Genomic DNA, 20703 nt, shown 5'->3' on the forward strand with positions numbered 1-20703 from the left:
GATGTACCGGCCCACGCCTCAGGTCAGGGGCATGGGCCGGCCAACGGTCCACTTCCAAAAAAAAACGGAAATCAAACGTAATCCCATCCCACCTGTCCAGTCTTCTCACTCCTACTTACCACTTTTTATTTTTTTTCAACTATTTATTTTAAGCAGGGTCCCCTCCCAACGTGGAGGAAGAGAAACACGGGGAATGTCTGAGGCCGTCACATCGCTGACGAGCCGGCTTTGACACTCTGAAGGCTGGTTTAATCACAGAGCACTGGAAGGCAGGCTTTGTCCCAGTGACAGCAGCTGACACGCTCTATAGAAGAGACTCCAGACAAGTTTCCATACAGAAAGTTTTCCTCATTCAAATGCGCATCAATCTGTGAAAGAAAGCCCCTGTGCAGAAAAAGCACAAATATATGAGCATTTGAAGCCATATCAACGGTCTAGTTCCCCATATATAACCTGCGTATTTGTTATGAGAGATGGGGTGACCAAGGGTCTCCCCTCTACCATGTGACCTTGACTCATCCACTATGTTGGAGGACAAGCAGTCCATAGAACTCAATGTATTTTTCTGCCAAAATTACTGTGTTTTAAAACTCAGGTCAACGACAAGGCATATTTAAGCAGCAATAACACAGATTCATTATGCTTAATTTCTGTGCAGTTTATGGTTGCTCAAATCAAGCTGATCGGGAGAGACACAAGTCGTTTTCTTGTTTGCCAAAGATTATTACCCACCAGGGATAAGAAAATTTAAGGTTGTCAACAGAAAGAAGAGTAAGGTAGATTTGCAATATAGGTAGGCAATGAAATATCCATATCCATATCCATAAATGAAACCTCTACTTGATTGCTGAGTTGCAAGAGGCCATGTTGTTACCGAAAAATGATGCTGTGTGCAGAAAATATGTTTCACCTTTAGTGAGTGAGTGTGTGATTACACAGTGTAGGTGTAGGCTACAGACGTGTTAGCTAGTTATGTTGGTAGCTTATTTCCGTTGTCACCGCTTTTATGTTTGTAATGCATAAATCAAGAGTATTAATAGGACTTAAAGTTATAGCTAACTAGGCTACGTTTGAACTGAAGTTCAACTGGTGAATCCCAGTCCTACAGAGGGCACACAGAGGGTTTCTGCAGCAATGATGTTACCCTCCTTAGATCTTAGTTTTTTTTTTGTTACAGGTCAACCATCAAACCTTTATATGAAAACTGATATTGACTGAACCATATCAGCTTTCATGCAAATCAGTTTTCATATCAACGCAAACTGAAGGATCCATTGTAAGGCCACATAGCATCTTCTCAGTCCTCCCACACCAGTTCCGTGCCTCTGTGTATAACAGACAACATTTTTCCACTTAGTACTCTCAGCTCAGGTTTTTCATGTATTGTAATGCTTTACACCACACCAGCTCTTAATTTGTCCACTGCAGCCCAACGCGATAGCGCTCATACTGTCCGTAAGGTTAATTATTCCTGACATGGTAAATCATGAGCAAGAGGTCACAGTGGTTCAGCAGTTATAGCTAATAGCCAGATTTTCACAGCATAGCCAGGCAGGAGCTGAAAGAAGCCCATTATTTTAAAATATACTGTTTAGCAAACACTTGGTAAATACACAGTGTACGAAACACCCCTGTTTCTTACAAAGTTTGATCATCAACATTTGGAGATGGCTTGAGATGCCCTGCCAAATGCTGCCACTTGTCTTTAACATTGAGCCTAAACAAGCAAAACTATTATTATTGTGGCAGGTAAACATCATTAATTCTGCACGGATGATTAATATTAGCTTTAATTTGTTGTTATCCACATCAAGAGCCCATAGAAAAATGTAACGCCTCGTTTGAGCAGACCATTAAAGGCTTAACAAACCACAACCAAAGTGAGCTGTAGGCGCTATATCTGAGAAGAACCAGCATTTCCACATTAAAAAGAAAATTCTGGGCTGGCAGAATTTTGGCCAACTCCATAATACAATAGATGAGTCTGGAGCCCAGGCAAGGCAGGCAGAGATAGGTGTGTTTAATATCGTAGCCAAAAACTCTTATTCCCGGATAGGTGGCACAGTCATGTTGACATATCATAAATCTCACAAGAAAATAGGCAAACATTTTACCCTCCCCCCTGTGCACAAACCCTGCATATAATCAGCATCACTCACTACTGCCTCTCCAACCCCCGAATAACAAAGCCACGATCATCAGGACGTCCTTCACTGACCCCTACAAACAAACGCAGTGGAGGCACTCACGGGGCACTGCCTGAAAGGTCAAAGTCTAAAGGTATAAAGGTCAGACTCCATCAACCTCAAAGCGAGTTGGCATATCGGCTAACGCGGAACAACATGCATTGAGCTGACGCCTGTCAGTGGAGCCCAGGCAACGGTAGCATAATATATGCGGTATTAGCGGTAGCATTTACAGCAGCGGCGGCCACATCGGCGTCATTAGCCGAAGCAGCAGGAGTAGTCGGCAGGAGCGGTGTTTGTAGAGAAAGCAGGGAAATTGTGATAAACTACTGTCCATTGAAGATGTGAGATATTGATTTTGTTGATAGAACAGCTGAGGCCATGCCTCTTCTAGTTCGCTCTCTGTCATCTCCCTGTATCAAGCACAGGAATCAAAAGGCAATAACTCAGTGAAGTACACTTAATAGTGCTATGAAAACCAGTGAGCGGCACTCTGCAAATTGAACAAACCGCAAAGGGGGAATTAAATGAAAAGCTCAGTAAACAACGCACATTGAGAGGTTGACACCAGCTATTTAACGTGTGCCAGTACCTCTGTGTTAACCTGCTAATAAATTTGTCTGATGTAGTTTTAAATCCCCCCAACGTGATCAGGTTAAGATTAAACAACCAATGAAATGCTTAGTTCAGCTTCACCCAACCAATGAATTTGAGTCTAAAATCTATTTCACGTCTTCAGATCATGATCAATACGCAAAGGAGAAAAAAACTTTGAAAATGCCGTCTCATCCTATTTCTCCAGTGCTTCTCAGCAGCACCTTGTTGTTTTGAAATACGAGTGGAGTGGTGAGTGCTTGCTTAGGACTCCAATACGACCTGCCCTCCTAACAATCAGGAATTCACTCCTTAGGCAAGTCTATTGTGAAATACTCCATATATAATGCTCCGAGCTTCTCAATTAACATTAAAACGACCCACAATTAGGTGTACACAATGTACTCAGGTAATTATAATCACAAAAATCAAAAGATTCAATCACATTTATTAATAAAAATAATTGTGATGAACTATTGAAATAATTGAATAACTAATCCTCGTAATACAAAGTAAAACAGAAGAGGAAGTGATCACGGTCATGATCCGTGGTAAAACTGCACACAATTGCACTGATGCGCTGAACCGCCTTCCCTGTACAGTGAAACAAGTCGGCCGCCACACAATAGCACCCAGTCATAAAATACAGAGAAATATATATTCTGAAACTCTCTGATTTATTTGGAGTTGTTAATGCAGTAGACATGCTGACCTGGTTTCATTCTCCGTTGGCACATGGAGAATATCTTTCCTTTTTGGGGGGAGGGGGGGGGGGGTAATGCTCAGAGGAAACGTAGCCTTTCACTTTATGAAATCCGACAGCCCACCCGTCACATTGTGGAGCTTAGACGTGCCGTGCACAGAAAGCACATCTGCATTCCATTATGCATGCGCTCACTGTGGAGGTTTCCTCCACTCTGAGGGACTGTGTCTCCCTGGAATTCCTACAAACACCATTTATTTACAATCCCTGTTAATTGAATGCAAAGCCTTATATCGTTACGTTGAAATCCCCGCGTGGTTGAAATAAACTACTTTCCATTTTCCGCATTTAGGACATGGTACGGTAAGACCAGAGTGCTCATTAAATTCTTTAATGCTTTCTCATTCATAACATATTTTTTCAAATGCTATTTTTGAGAACTACATAAAAATAAAAATCACTGAATTTGAATGTTGTGCATTACAAGAAATCTATGCTCTCCGGTTATTCCTGGGCTATACCTAGATATTACGCATGGACTGGGGTGTCGGCTCTATTATTGAACATTTTTTTAAAGGGGTCGCACAACACATCAGAAAAGCAATCTGTATTCAAAGTAAAGAAATCACTTTCCCTAATGAGAGACTTGGAACATCGAGCCGAAGGAAAGGCGTCCCCAAAGCCAGCGGGGGCCCAGGAGGCCGGGAGCCTCAGCGGTAATTACTCAGCACCAGGAACACAGACAGCCGCCCGCGTCGTGTGTGGTGTCATCACTAAAAGCAGGGCGCTCGGGCGAACCTTGAAGAAGACGGCTCCGAAGGGGACGAGACGCCCGGTCCCTGTCCTCCGCCGAGCCCCGTGGAGGAAACGGGAAAGTCACTTTCAGTTAGCCTTTTCCCTACGCGCACGCCACCCTCGGAGAAGATGGCCTTTTGCACACTGACAAGTATAAAGGAGTTGTGTGCTGCAGGAAAATTAGATTGCATCTTTGCCATAAATAAACGAGAGGGGTAACGGTTTCGCTGAACTCGGGCCATTACGGAGGACGTGCGTCGGTAAATCTTTTTAATCCTGTCCGATTTCCACCGGCGCTACCGAGAGCATGTTAACTTAACAGAAAACCGCATTAAAAAGATCTTGACCCAAATAAAATAAATAAATAAAAAGAACAGTCCCCTTCTCCCAGGTGGAAAGACTGGGTCATTGTAATGCATGGGTTGTGTCAGCCTGACACGGCAGCCATTCCCAAGTGTCGCTCTTTCACTTAGCGATATACACCCACAGTCTCCACTGCACCTTGGCAATGCAACTGCTGATCGTGTACACCAATAGACTTTGGATTATATATAGTGTTGTCCATAAATATTCGGACAGCAACATTTTTCTTTTTTGGCTCAGTAATCCAGCAAATTATTATTAAATAATTTGAACATTGAATAAGAGGCTAAATTACAGATTGTCACCTTTAATTAGAGGGTATTTACATCCATATCAAATGATCTGTGTAGGAATAGAATCCCTTTTTATACAGTCCTGCTCTTTTAGTTAACGAAAGGTAATTGGACAGTTCTCAGCTGTTTCAGATTAGTCAGATGTTCAGATATTCAATCACTTCCTTAGTGCAGGTATAAGAATCTAGTATCTAGTATCTATCTAGTATCAGTATCTAGTCTTGATTCAAGGCTTTTGATTGCCTTTGGAGTTTGGACCCGAGTTGTACCAATGACAGTCAAGGAAGCCATTATGAGGCTGAGAACTAAGAAATAAAAAAAACAGATACCAAGGCCAAACCATAGGCTTACCAAAATAAATGGGTTGGATCATCATTAAAACGAAAGACAGAACTGGTGAGCCCAGTAATTGCAAAGGGGCTGGTGGGCCAAGGAAGACTGTGCAGACTGACCAAAGAATTCTCGCCATAATGAATCAAAACCCCCAAACACCTGTCAAACAGATCAGAAACACTCTTCAGGAGGCAGGTGTGGATGTGTTAGTGACTAATATCTGCAGAAGCCTAATAGATCTACAGAGGCTACACTGCAGGATGCCAACCACTAGTTGGCTGAATAAATGTGTGGGGGTTAAAAGAACTGCCCAAGAACCAAAGGACCCCTCTAATCTTAGAAATATGGTGGTGGGGGTGTTATAGTTTGAGTTTGTATGGCTGCTGGATCCCTTACCTTCATTGTGAATGTAAATGCAGAAAGCAGCAGCAGAATGAATTCTGTAGTGTACAGAAGCATAATTTCTGCTCAAGTTCAATCAAATGCCTCCAACGGTGCTTCATCCTGCAGCAAGACATGCAAGAACCAGATTTGTTCTTAAATCACTTAAATCTCCTAAAACAAGTGATTTAAGAGAACCAATTTTCTTATTTCGAATTTTTTCTCAGGTTGGAACAAGATTTGTAGTCCCGACCTGTCATACTAGTGATGTAAACAAGAGCCTTGCAGTGCATTACAGCACAGCTCACCTAGCACACACAACTCTGGTCGAACTTTCAAACTAGGCATTGCAGATCAAATATGAATCAATATTCTGGAACGGCATTGCTTATTTCTCAGCTCAAATGTTTTCAGAAACTTCTTTTAGTGGACAGTTTTGAGAAAAAAGAAAAGGTTTATCATCGGTCCGCCATATTATTATGTTTTTTCAAAAACAAATGAACCGCAGTCTACCAAATCAGGTATCAGTGGTCCCTTGTAATCCCATTGGCCATCTGTCTGACAGTTGCCTGAAGTTAGGTTTGAATCCAATGTTGCACGCTTGCATGAGCCCTTCGTACAAGAAAGTAAGATACATTTATGATAAGAATACGATAAAATGTTCTTGCATGAAGCCCAATGATCCCTACAACACACCAGTACTCTCTTTCTTCTTAATGATGTTCCAGTTTGTTTTTGTAAGCCTATTGTTTGGCCCATGTCTCCCGCTTATCCAGTGATGGAGCTTTGTGGGCAGGGTTTGACCACAGGCTTGTGGGCTGAAGTGAGCATAATCTCCCCATCACTGAGGCTCTGATTCAGTCCTCCGCTGTGTTCCTGTCAACACTGGGCTCCCATCATAATCACCATGCCTCTGCTGTTTAATCACGTTCGCCCTTTTGTTCCCCTTCAGAAGATCTGTCATCACTGCAACCCCCCGTTACCCTTCCCCCCATGCCAACTGCTCATATTCACTGCACTTTTCTTCTCAGTGTAAATATTAGGACACTCTGACTGTATGGATATTAAGCACAAATGCACCAATAATACTCTTAGCTGAAAAAATGTCAAAGCATCAGCTCACACTGCACAAACTTCGAAGGAAAAGGTGGGGGAGGGGAATAAGAGAACAGAGCAATTCTTCACGCCTGATCCTCTATGTATACCCTGGCTTCAATCTGTATTGACTGTTCTGACAATACACCATCCAACAACTGCCTCGAATCATCTGTACATTCACAAAACCGGGCATGATCAGAGTATGAAGCATGCAGATGAACTGCTATGCATACAGTTCTCTGGTGATCACATCTGCAGGAGCAGAGAAAAATGGCTGAATTACTGACTCAATGTCCCCTTCACAGAATGGATGTTAATAGCAAATCCAGCAACACATTTATCAGTCTGCAAGGGGTGTAAATTACATCTGTACATTATCTCTGAATTATCTGCCAAGCCAATGCTCTGTCCATTAGAAGAATTGTGACACAAACATATTAATTTCAGCAATGTAATGTTTTATGTAATGTAATTTGCAAGAAATCTGCCAGCGTCATATCACCTTTCAGTGAAATAGCATTGAGTGAGACTGCTAGTAATTTTCTTTGTATGTGAACCTGTATAATCGATGCTGACATTATTCCATTATCTTATCTGGCTTTCATATTCACAGTTAGTTCCTTCAAAAAAAATGTTTTGTCAAATTAGTGCTACTGACACTTGTAGGCATGGGTTTTAATATTATTTTTGGTTCTCCATTAAAGGATCAGTGTCAGTGAAGTGAAAACGTTTTTAATTATTTTAAATTTGGTTTAGTAAACTTATAACATTTCTGAGTGAGTGTAGCCTAGAGTGAAAGTGGAGTTTGTCCATTTGAAACGAGAATTACACATTCTCGATTTGTTTATGCCAGAGTGCTTATTTTGTGGTTGTAATATGCAGGGCATTTCTTTTTGGCGCCATGGGAATGTGACTCACAATGACAGGGAATATACTGCCCTCCACTGGGCAGTCAAGGAAGCACAAGCGAGAGTCTGGAGAAAACCATCCAGGTTGCCAGCCTCACACCTCACAAGTATATTAAATATACATATTAACTAAACGTATGGAAGCTAAATTAATGGATTACAGAATTAATGGGTCTATTAAGTGCATTTTGACATTGCCAAGAATAAATAGCTCCAGTTGTGATCCTTTAATTCCCAGTTGCTTATATTGATGATAAGGCATGCACAGCACATACATTATAATTTTGCAATGCAAGAACAGCCAGTGAAAGGTACAGGCTGTTGTGATGCATTACAGTGATAGGTTGTTTTCCTTAGAGAATATCAGCATGAGTTAAGCACAATCTTTACATCAGAAGCTTTTAACCAAAGTAGTTAATTAGGGAGATATTTGCCAGTGCCACAAATAAACCTGTCTGGATGAACAGCAGCACTTACAGGTGTTACGATGTGTTAGCAAATCCCAATTTAGTGAGTGAAATATCATGTTCTAAACAATGTCTGAAAAAGTTAAAAGCAGTCAAAACTACCCTTCACAGGAGGGACAGGGCATTGTGCACAAAACAAAACGCATTGAAAATCGTTATCTGAGGATACGGAAGGTAAATGTATTTGCACTCAGATTGGATGGCCTTTTGTGCTGGACAGACTTGAGTTGCTTTGTCACTGCCATTTTAGGATCCTGCACAAACACGAAAACCAGGGCTTTGTGGCCGTAAAATCTTAAAATCTTGAAATCATCCCTCTGATGTCAAATTTTAAAGGGATGTTTTTTGTATTCTTCATTTCCATAAACAAAAAGAAAAAACATGTTTTGCCGAAGTTTAAGGTGACCTTGGGTGTTGAGAAATTCAAATAAATAATTTTTATTTTTATTATGAGTATTATTGCAATTTTATACTTTATACAAAGTACTATTGTACTTTGATAGTACCATGACAATTTATAATTTGATTTGAAAATAAATGCAGACTCGGACTTCTGGCTGGCTTAGTTAGGCCTGAACATTTCTGTGTACGGTAGGGCAATACACACATACAGTAGATCATTCATGGCTGTGTCTCCAGTGTAAGTGTATGTTACCTTCATTCTCTCAGGCTGGAGATTATGCTGATGTTCTTGTTGACTTGTGTGATTGTTTTGTGCTCAGATAGATTGCGCGTAATTATATCTCAGGTTTCACTGGGGCTGAATACACATTACATTACAGGCATTTTGCGGACACGGTATAACAAATCCATGGTGTACAATTTAGAAAGCACAAGGTGGAACAGTTTGCTAATTGGATCGCAGGACCTTGGTTGTCCGCCTACATTATTTTGGACAATGTTCAGATGCTGGATTTGACTGCACACTGGACATCCCCATATGGAGCTGAAAGAGCTGTCTTAATGTACCTGAGCAGACGCCCTTATCTAGGAAGACACACAGGTAACATTTTATATTAATATTATCACTTAGTGAATAATATAAAAATAATAATTGAACAGTTGATTTAAGTTGATTTGATGTGTATGGCACTTTTTGTTGATACAGTTTCACAAAGATGCTCTACAGCTACTACTGTCCCCCTCTGAACCCCCCAACAATCTCAGAGGTGAGAAAAAAGGCTGGGAGGAAATCTCAGGGGGAACCCGGACACAGAGAGAGAGAACCAGGAGCGTGCTCAATGACACAAGTTGTAACTTGCACTCTTCTGGTTGCCTTCTGGTCCAGTTTCTCACTCACTTTACCCCAATAAGAGACTGAACAATGTGGCATCCAAAGGCACCATGAAGAGGAACTTGATGGAGGACAGAACTTGATGGACAACAAGGTCATCAATAGTGATGGACCTGAAATAGAAATTACCATTGAGTGGGTTCTCTCAGAGATGGTTTGTACAACACGTTTGGGCAGCAGTGAGCGAACGCAGATCGGCCTGGTCTTTAGCATGCTGTCGGCTCCCTTGGTTTGACCTGCGCGCGGCCGCGGCTAATGAGCCCTCATCAGACTTGACTGGGAATCATGCTAATGAGAGCCTGGCATCATCACGGCTGTAGTGCTGCTAGACCCCATACTTCTGACAATTCATCAGCCTGAACAGCACGTGCTCGCTCTCCTTCCCTCTCACTGTGAGGCCCGCTGACCGACAACATTCCCCATTTTTATGCTGCTCTATTTCTGCTGCTGTCAGGAGCCTGCAGGAAGCCATTCCACAGCCAGGTTTCTGCATAGGGGATAGAACTAGGCCCAAGAGACTAAGGCCCTTCATCGCTTTGACCAATGGGCCAACATGATGAAAATGCGCTTCCACAAAGCCTTGCCCTTCTCATTGACTTTCCAGCACAGAGAAAGACAGCCCTCCGGTGACAAACTCGAACACTAACTGCGCTGCTCCCCTCCAGGGAATGAGGGCTGTGTCCCACAGAGTCCCGAAAAACCCCACTCCTCCACTTAATGGATTCTTCCAGGCAGAGATGTCCCGCCATTAATCACTCCGCTAACAAGCACTGTTCACGCGAGGGGAGGCGGTATGATGGGAAAGGTCTGCGGCAGGAGCCCCAGATCCTGTCCCCCAGCGGCTGCCGTTCTTTCTGTTCACGGGGAAAAGGGGTCGCCGTTCTGCACGCATAGAGACACACAGACCGCACTCATTGTGCTACGTGCCAGGCTGAATGGTTAGTCTTAATTCTGAGGACGACATGTTATCCCTCCCACAAGACAGGCCTGTACTAGTTACCAAAGCCATCATATTGCAAGGTCAACCAGTTCCTATTCCGTTCTATAGGGACAGATAAATTGAATTTACTAGCTTTCTAGACGGTGAGTCCAGGTAGCAGTGAGCATGTTTTGGTCAGAGTCAATGGATTTTGGCTTTTGCTATTCATTCGTGTCCATACACAACATTGATCATTGACATTCTAATTTTGCATAAATTTATACCAATGGAAATGCATATGCTTGATTCCACCAAATACCTTGGTTGTTTTCGTTTAATTATGGGAGTTAATTATGGTAGTTAATGCAAATGAGATATTTGACAATGTGGTATCTGCAGCCAGATCACTTGACAAATAGCATAGTTACAAATATATGGTATATCTGAAATAAAACTGATGGCTTAATCAGAAAGTGAGAGATTATGTCTTTATTTTAAGGATTTTTTTAAAATACACTCTATTAGGTTTGTGACAGATAAAACCCAAGGTTAGGTTGGAAATCAACCTTACATGAAATGAGAAAGTAAAGTGCATCTGGCCTTCTAGAGAAATGCACTTTATATACGAGCAACACTGTATTGTTGGGATTTAGCCAGCATTGTGAAGTTGTGCATCAAGACATCCACAAGCCAATTGAACAAGGCTTTTCTACTCATCGTGCTAAGGCTGTACAGTGGTGTGTGTCATGAGGCGTTATTTTGACAGGGACTGTTTTTTCCCCCCTCTTATTCTCCTAGAGGCAATCATTTGTTCTTGATTAACTATCATTCCTGCTGGAGAAACAAAACTGTTGTAACGACACTCACAGTGTCGGGTAGTTGATTACCAGAGCCGATTCACAGTGGCTTGCTGGAAACAGTAGGCTACATTCATCAAAAAAATGTGCTTTATAGATAAACGCTTTAGAATTAAAGCATCTTTCAATGAAGGATATGAAAAAGCATTCCGAAAGCAATGGATACATTTTCAGAGATAGGAAAGTTTAAATGTTCGTCACAAGCAAGGAAATCTGTCAAAATGTACCTCGTTTTTCTTTGAACAAAGCGTATACACAAGCTTGACCTTGTGTGGGAGAAAAAATATATATACGCCATATTAACGCATTATAACAGTTTCAGCAATGGATACGAGACTGTTGTTATTCATACCACGCACTTTAAACCTCCAACTACAGGGACAAGTACCTGGGAGAGCGAACCGAGTGAGCGTTAAGTACAGCGCTGAGTCCCACTTAGCACATCAAGAGGGTTTACAGCACTTTCCTCATCAAGGCTATAACCTAGAATTGGGTCAACCATTGTTACACACAAGCCAAATTCCCCGCTAGAACTAAGAGGCAGTGTCATAGAGCCTAGTAAGAGAAATCACGCTCTGCTCTGATAGCACACATCAGTGGTAAATGGGCAAGCTGGCAGGCTCTATTATGGAAAACTCACCTTATTGGCTTCGTAGAGGCAGAGACATTTTAAAACGAAGACATTTTCCAGGGTGTGATGTGAATTAATTAAGGATCCAATTCTAGTGCATTAATTGGGGAGGCCGAAGGAGCTAAATTTGCTGAGAGACCGCAAAATCGTAATTTAAACACAAGCTACCGTACCTCATTTACCTGCTGTAGTCTGGGGTAATCTTTAATCTACTGCAAATACATACAAGCCGTAATTGTAAATGTGGAACCTGTAAAAGAAATAAGGAAATATTAGGATCAGGAAATAAATGCCACTGCTTGTTTATGGTTAGTTATGAACTAAACACGTGTATGTTCAGGTACAGTACTTGTTGCATACCAACATGGCAGAGTTCCAGAAAATGTTACTTCCTTATTATTCACACAAAATAAAAGATATACAAAATTTGTAAAACTTTCCACATATCGGACAGCATCCAGAGTCACTAACTGGGCATGGAGATTTAGATAGTTATAGATATGGATTTGAATAGCCCAGTAGGGTTTATAGGACTGGTTCAAAAGGCAATGGGACCTGAATTGAACACAGGACTCAGGATTGTCTACACTACATTACTTTCGAATCATACGGCTAAAAACAAAACAAACCTGAATACTTATTTTAATCGTACACTAATCCAGGACTGCGTGTACTGTAGATAACCGAGAACAGATTAAGGCTATCATACTCATCGACTATCATCAGATAAAAGTCAATAAAGAAGACTGGAGGCAGAGAGATTGCATTTCTAATTTAACTCAACAATTTCCCATTTTACGAGGCAGCGGTTAAATTGTGTTTCAAATGATTATTTTCAATCAACAGATCACCCACAGCGCGCTGTATGTCAGACGCCCCCGGCGAGATTGGAGACGGTGCCATTCATTTCCCCCGTTATTAATAATGCAAAAGCAGGCTTTTCATGACAGCGCTGCCCATAGGGAGATATTGCTCGGTGTTCAATCGATAAAGCATACAGTACAGCCGAGGATCGAATTACTCAATTTAGCCCAGCCTACAGTGAATCAGCGCACAGGCAACACACCTCCACTGCTCGAAGTCGCCACTGTGCGAGCCGGACCTCCAATCCTGTTTTTCTAATTGGCTCAGTGCGGAAGAGCTGCCTTCAGAACGGCTGTATTGACTTCAGGTGGAATGCAATCTTCCCTTCCAAAACACACTTCTCTCAACTTGATTGACCCGGGAAAGGAAATCACAATGCTGTCCCCTCCGCAATCTGGTGGGTGTGCATAGCGATGCTTGAGTCATGCATTTCACTGCACCACTGCGATGAACGACGCCCACACAACTCATAAGGTTATCAAAACATTAATTTTCATGCAATCATTATCCAATAAATCAATTGGAGTAATGCAAGATAAAAATGGTAAATATTCTAATATAGTGCCGTATAGTGCTTTGTGTGTGTGTGTGTGTGTGTGTGTGTGTGTGTGTGTGTGTGTGTGGCTCTGGCCATAGGCCAGGTCAAGCGCTCCTGAATGTGCTGATAATTTAAAGTTTCAGCAGTGAAGCAGCCATCGATCAAAGCCTGCAATCTGTGACTACAAAGAACTTGGTTCGACTTAAACACCTCCTGGATTTACACCTGGATACACTAAATGCACAGTTAAGGTTGTGCCAAGTCCCCCAGCTAAGGCTGCAACACCGTTTCTCATATAAAATCACACCAGCACAACACCTTCAAATGTGCAATACACACATGTACAGAGCCAATGTGCAGTACACACGTGCAGAGCTAATGTGCAATACACATGTGCAGAGCTCATGGCTGTACACACATGTACAGAGCTAATGTGCAATACACATGTGCAGAGCTCATGGCAGTACACACATGTACAGAGCAAATGTGCAGGACACACGTGCAGAGCTCAGAGTTGCTTACGAAGCAGTGGTCCCAGGTCACCATCATTGACATCACCTACCCAGGTGGGAAACTGACACACAGAGGGAGGTTAGCTCCCACAGGCAGGTCTTTGCCAAGAGTTACAGACCACTTCACTGGCTCATGATCTCTAATGTGAATGTGAGACGTAGGACTGCAACCTGACATGAATGTATTGTGCAGAAAAGAAAAACAAAACGAACAAAATTAAAATGGCGCTGGACTGCTCACGGAAGCATTGGAGCATACCTACTGCCTGCAGAAGCCGGAATCTTGGCGTAGGTCTGGGCCAGCTTGGTCTGGCCCAAATCGGCAGTCAGACCTTTTCGTCTTTTCGGTTCGATCTTAAAGTCTTTCTTTTCACCTACTCTAAAAGCAATGTGAATGGCACCACAGTGAACACAATCCCTCAAACAGTGGAAGGGATTTTAGCATCTTTTCCTGGCGTGGCTCTATGGTTGACCATTCTTTTTTTTATTATTCAAAAAATGCACATTATCCTTTCTAATACAATACCTTTCTACAACCCACAAGTTGATCAAACTATCACCCTCTCCTCTCCTGTTCCTAAGAGACAAACCACTTCAAACTTTTCCACCATTTTCATGCAAAATTCTGCCCCCACATCTTATCACCTGGAGCTCATTTATAAGGCAATCAGAGGCACCCTCGAGGGACTGTCAGCTGCGTGATGACGTAAGCAGCCAAAAAAAAACCAGAGTGCGTGTGTGTGAGTGATATGCTATCAACTTGTCCGTAAAATGGCAAACGTAGAAAACGCATAAAACACATGAACTGACAGGAAAGCCTAAGACCTAATCAAATGTACACGTAGAGTACATGAGAAGAAAGGCCTTGCTTACACCTGTGACAAACATATCTTCTAAAATGAAGACACACAGCTCTCACAAGGACGGGCAGTGGACTGCGGTCTTGATCCAAGCCTCTCAGGTTGGACGACTAAAACAGATTCTCGATTTGATCAATGTAGCACCTGCAAGGTTGCCATCAATCACGAACAGTAGAGTTGTTTTGAAATAAAGCAATCCTGCAGACTTTCACTCCGGGATCTTCCAATCAATCAGTCTGTTACACATCATTAGTGCCCTGGACATACCTGCCATGGTCGTGTGATGAGGATCCTGAACACAACCAGGTTACATCAGTTTTTCCATCAGTGAGGTGGCATAGTGTGGCCAATCGCTAATCACGGTCACCTCATCAAACCACGTTGTGGTTTCATTCAAAATATCTGCATCTACAAATGGTGACCGATTACATTCATAGTAACAGATTTTTAGACTAATTCAAATACCAAAATGTGTCAAATTTGTTTGCACACTTTGATCAAGAACACACTGTGCTTGCTGATTGTGACATCAAGCTTGAGAGTCAGAAAAAAAGGATGCATTGGCTCACAATGAAGGCTTCTTTTATTTGGAATGATTTCATGATTTAGGAAAGTGAAACATAACTTTCCAACTTTCCATGACCATCACATCTTTTCAGGGAGAAAATACTTATGAGAAACCCCAGATACATTGATTTTCAAATTGTAGATGAAGACTCATATTCCAATATTATACCCAATATGAAAATATCCCAAATAAGAAATGGGTCACAAACAGCAATATCCCAAATAAGGGCTTATTGCATATGGCCTAATTGGATTGAGACATGGGCATATGCAGATATTTGTTGGTTATTCAAGCTTTAACAATATATCCAACTTCAGAAGCAAACGAAAATAATGCTCAAGAGCAAATTAATGACAAAACGTGACTGAACCCAACCCAACTGAAGAGCAAAAAGATTTACACAAGAAAATGGCAATTCTGTAAAAGAAAATGTATACATACGCAGATTGGACAAAGATTTTTATTAAACCTTATGCGCAACCGAACATTTACCTCTGTTGTGCAGGGAGGAGGGCTCATAGTACAAGTTATTGTTTGTTTTGCTTAAAAATCTGGAAACGGATGCAACTTCCACTTATTCATTTTCAATGGATCAGATAGAGAAGATCTTTTCACCCCAATATCCTTTAGATCTCTTGCTGACAAGGGGAAAGTGTATTTTTCCAAAAGTCTTTATAGAGCTGAAGAGCATTTTCAGGGTTGGTTTGTTGTTGTTTTTTTCTCTTCAGGTCACCTAATTTCATCTGAGTGCTGAGCTGCAGACAGCATCTAATCGTCACCCATTTCCACGTCTTCTCGTAGCTTTTCCACCATCTTCTCTTCCAGTTTCCTGGCTTGCCCTGCGTACAGACAGCATCCAGGGTTATTGGTAAAAGGCTCATCTTACACAGGTGCTTCTGCATTCAAGCCTTTTCTAACCCATGACCACACCCCAAGGAAAATAAGCTACACGGCCCCACCTGCTGGTATACAGTGAAATGGCAACAGTGACTTCATTCTCCATTTGGTAGACCAATGAAAAGCTACCCTGGGCGTGTATTAACCTTCAAACAATCCTCTAACATAAAACAAGCAAACAGAATATTTTTCCTCGCCAGTAACATCACTATATAAATGCTCCATCCCCTACATTATGCATGTACTGTTACTGTTGTACCATGGGTATCAGGGCTTGCTTAACCTTCACAAACCACAATTATAGGATGGGATTTTTGAAAGACCGCAATAAGGCAAAGAAAACATGCGCAATGTAGAAAGTCCATACAGCATATATATATATATAAGCCTCTCTGTGCAGTGAACCCATTCCAACAGTGCCATATGTCCCAATAGTAGACTTGGTCAATTTTATAGGGGCATTAAGTTGTTTGTTAGAAAAACATTCTATGCGCTGTCATGCTCGAAAACACCGAACACACAAATTTGGTAATTCCGTCACCGAAACCAAGCGTTATTGCGTCCAAATAGCCGAAAAGCTAATATTTGCTGTTCAGTTGAACTAGAGCCCCACAGGCAATAACCTATCTAGGCTATATCAACAGGACATAACGCATACAAGCAGGAATTACACACACAAGCACAAACAGCTAAAAACATTCTAAATGGCATGCGTCACCAACAGCCAAAATCTACACAAATGACTTAACTGCCATCTATACTTTACCATGCAGAAGGGACAACAGAGATGGCCATTAAGCAGTAGACGCAGTAGTACACAATCAAACGGAGGACAGGGAAAAGGCGGCCTGTAGCGTAGTGGTTAAGGTACATGACTGGGACCCGCAAAGTCTGTGGTTCGATCCCCGGTGTAGTCACAATAATATCCGCACAGCCGTTGGGCCCATAACCCTGCATTAACCCTGCATTGCTCCAGGGGAGGATTGTCTCCTACTTACTCTAGTAAATCGCTTTGGATGAAAGTGTCAGGCAAATTACATGGTGTAATGTAATGGAAAAAGATTCTGGTCGACAACAATGGCGACTCACCTGCGTGTGGAGCTTTGATGAGGTGAATGTTCTTCTTCACTTCGCTGATGGCCTCCTCCTTCTCCAGAACTTTGCCCTTCTTCAGTCTTTGAGAGCGGGAGGCAGAGCAGTGTATCAGAATCAAGGCCAGACATGTGCATGACTAACACGTTCCCCTCCCCACATGATAAATATGGGGCAACATGCATGTAGGACGACCCTGCCCCATCTGTTTCCCCCATTTAAAAGACTTTTAACGAAGGACACTGCGACTTTGCTCCGCAAGCTGGAGCACAGCTACAGGCCATACTACCAGAAACGCCATCCACAGAGGAAAAAGTGTAACTACAGGTGTAGGATGCTGGCCAAATATCCTCGCTTTAAATATTTTTTCTTTTGTTATTTGGGTGTGCAAGTAATAGTTTCAATGCTATAGACGGCCCTTCACAGGGTGTCCCAACAAACAGAAACTGGACACAATCAAAACGCTCAATGTAAACAATACTGTCCAGCCATAAGACTCTACAGGCAGGCTCTACACCAACATTTCCAAGGAGCAGATGTGCTCCTAAGTTGAACAATTTAGGAGCACAGCAATAAATCCCAATTAGTAGATGCCTTCCTAGATTATTACCCCAATTAGCACACATCCAATTTGCAGGAGCAAATGCTCACAAAATGGTAGCTCTGTAGAGCCCTGAACAACTTTCCATGAACATTTTCCCAGGGAGAAAATACTGAAGTATGAGAAACTGCAGATACGTCCTGTGCCCGTCACCTTCCCTGACTGAGGGTCCATTTTCTCACTAGGCACGTTTACATGCACACTCATTTTACATGCATACTCACTCATATAAGACAATATCCCAAATAAGATATGGGGCAGGTAAACAGCATATTCTGATTAAATATCCCAAATAAGGGCTTATTCCAGATGGAGAACTGAAGATGGTTTTGGATCCACTACATTAGATACACTAGTATGTCATTACATCATACAACAAACATGAAAATTAGCCAATGTCCTTCCGCAATCAAGGATACTTCAACAGCTTTTAAAAGCTGAAGCAAAATCAGCAGACTCAGAACTGAGTATTTAGAGTGCTCTTGGACAACTTATTTACATTTAATTTATATTGATGGTTGTAAATGTGCAGCCTTCCATTTCACTTATATATTAAAAGGCACCAACACTATGCATGCAGAATTAGTTTGACGTAATTAACCAAAACAGCAGACGAGACATCACTTTTGCTCTAGCCATACATTTGCTACAATCAGTATGTCCAGCTGGACGCGGCGAATGCTCACCTGTTCAGGATAAACCGCGCCTGCCGCTTCTGTTTGATTTCCTGCACCTTCCTCATCGCTTCCACTGAAGTGGACCAAGGTGAATACAAAACATACTTTACAGAATGCACCTTACATTGATTGCAATCCATCGCGTCAAGCTAGATACTTTTCGGATTTTAAATCATCTTCTATGACTATGACTACAACACGCACTTTTCGCATGCGTCGCATCATGGTGTAAAATCATGTATAAACGTAACATTAAGTGAAAGACCGTACAATTGAATGAAATTCCAGAGGTCCAAAGTAACAGGCATGAGGGGAAACAACCAACAGAAACAGCAACAACCTCATTTTGACATGATAAACATGCTCCACTGATTAACTTACCCGTCTTGTTCCATAACTGCCTCTGGTATTTAACTGGAATATTTCTGCGTTTCTCAAACTCAAGCGCGTTATCCTGCGGGGGAAGAAAACAGTTTTTTCAAAACCATCAGAACCGGAGCATCACGAGTGTTTTGGGATTAAATGACTGGCTAGTTACTCACTACTGTCAGCTCCTTGCCGGCGGCCTTTCTGAAAGCCTTGGTCCACCTGGTCTTCCTTGGGTTACGCTTCTTCTTGAAGTTTTTGTGACATTTTGATTTGCAGAACCGAAATACCTTTAAAAAGAGCACGGGTGACGCTGGTTTAGAACAACCTAACATGACCACGTTTGCGGTGACTACACAGGTTTAACATGAACTGTGGGAACAGGCTGGCTGACCCATACAGCTAACGTTAGCCATCTGTGTAGCTTTCCAGTTCAGTAGGAAGCTAGCTAGCTAGTAATTTACACAATATAGGCTACTTTGGACTACTTGTAATGTTAAATATCGGAGTGGAGTACAGTAGTTAGCTAGAGTTGTAACGTTATTTGGTTAAACATGCTAGTTTACTGTCCACTGAACTTCTGTAACACGTGGCCAAGTATATAAATAATATTCATCCCAATCCCAGTTAGGTTATATTGACACTTAATAAGAATGTGCTAAACTGGAGAAATTACAGTCTTGCGTGTTCAAACTTAAGTGACATAGATTTAAATTGCATTTTGTTTTTATATTTTCTGGAAAGCGTTTCCAACGCAATGTATGAAAGACGGACGTATAAACAAATGTAATCGTTCACAACATGGCTGCTGAAGAGGCCTAAAGCTAGCTGTCTAAGCTATGAGCTAGCTACTACCGCGTTGCATTAAGATTTACCATATTTGATATCGACATGAAAAAGGACCCCTACCTTACAGTCGTTCCGTACAAACATCATCCCATGTCCGGGGTATACCGGTCCGGAGCAGAAATAACACTTCTCAATTCGCATTTTTTATATTTTGAGGCACTATTTACGTGCTACTGGAGCTTCGCCCTCTCGCTCACAAACGCACGTTTTGTAAAAAGGAAGTAGCGACATCGAGCTTCCGGGGAAAAGATGCATAAACATTACTAGGGAGATTACAGTTTATTTAAATTCTTAAATATATATATTACAAATAAACCCGTAGTAAGGTTATTAAAATAAAAAAATAAAATAAAAAATTAAAATAAACAAATCTTATAAAACAAAAACAAAAATGATGGAGCGAATTTAGTTAACGTTACCCAATTGACTCAGGAAGTTCCGGTAAATGTAAAATTTCTCCAGAGTTCTACATTTATTAGGCACAGTTAAAACTATTGAAAGCTTTTTTTCCAACAGTGAAAATAATGTATTAATTGGATTTGGCAGCAATATCTCATTTCGATAAAGAAGGATTTCCATTTTAATGGAGCAGAGTAGCTTGAGTTAGAGGTTAGAGCTGCCCTTGCTGCCCCCCGGTGGACATTTGTAATACTTGCAATATTTGATCATATTTATTAATCATTTCAAGGAATACAATTATTCACAAGACCATTTATATTCACTATATATCGTAACTTATTCAGTAATCAATAAGTGTAAGTGACTGCTTATTTGGAAAGTGAAAATATAGGTTGTGTTCTTTTTGAACTTACATTCTAAGGAAGCATAATCTTTATCAACAATGTGTGAATAATATGTACAAAACAGGTAAATCTTTCACCTGCCTGTTGAATTCAAAAGCAACCATCCATTCATCCATAACACATCTTTGTAATTATCTACAATTTTCAGTGATGTTGCACTCACTGGTTAGTGTCAGCCAAGCTCACACCCTAAATGTTTGGGTTCAAGCCACAAGAGCTTATTTACTTTTGTTATATAATCATATAGGGCGGCA

At 41.5% G+C, this 20703-nt stretch overlaps 1 protein-coding gene across 1 annotated transcript; it reads right to left on the reverse strand.

Moving 5' to 3' along the window:
- Window positions 1–15610: 15610 nt before the first annotated feature.
- Window positions 15611–19869, reverse strand: rsl24d1 (ribosomal L24 domain containing 1). Its single transcript, XM_061221739.1, has 6 exons — window positions 19707–19869; window positions 18974–19087; window positions 18813–18885; window positions 18441–18504; window positions 17151–17236; window positions 15611–16003 (listed from the first exon to the last, which is right to left on the reverse strand). The coding sequence occupies exons 1-6, from the start codon at window positions 19785–19787 to the stop codon at window positions 15933–15935; spliced, it is 489 nt and encodes a 162-aa protein (XP_061077723.1). The 5' UTR covers window positions 19788–19869; the 3' UTR covers window positions 15611–15932.
- Between the last annotated feature and the right edge of the window lie 834 nt (window positions 19870–20703).

The sequence above is a fragment of the Conger conger genome, chromosome 15, assembly GCF_963514075.1.
Source record: "Conger conger chromosome 15, fConCon1.1, whole genome shotgun sequence".
Taxonomy (NCBI): domain Eukaryota; kingdom Metazoa; phylum Chordata; class Actinopteri; order Anguilliformes; family Congridae; genus Conger; species Conger conger.

Coding starts and splice junctions, on each gene's coding strand:
- rsl24d1 (XM_061221739.1), bottom strand. CDS start 19,787: ATGCGAATTGAGAAGTGTTATTTCTGCTCCGGACCGGTATACCCCGGA. Junction 18,505..18,812: donor GCAGTTATGGAACAAGACGG/GTAAGTTAATCA, acceptor GGTCCACTTCAG/TGGAAGCGATGAGGAAGGTG. Junction 17,237..18,440: donor GCGCGGTTTATCCTGAACAG/GTGAGCATTCGC, acceptor CCGCTCTCAAAG/ACTGAAGAAGGGCAAAGTTC.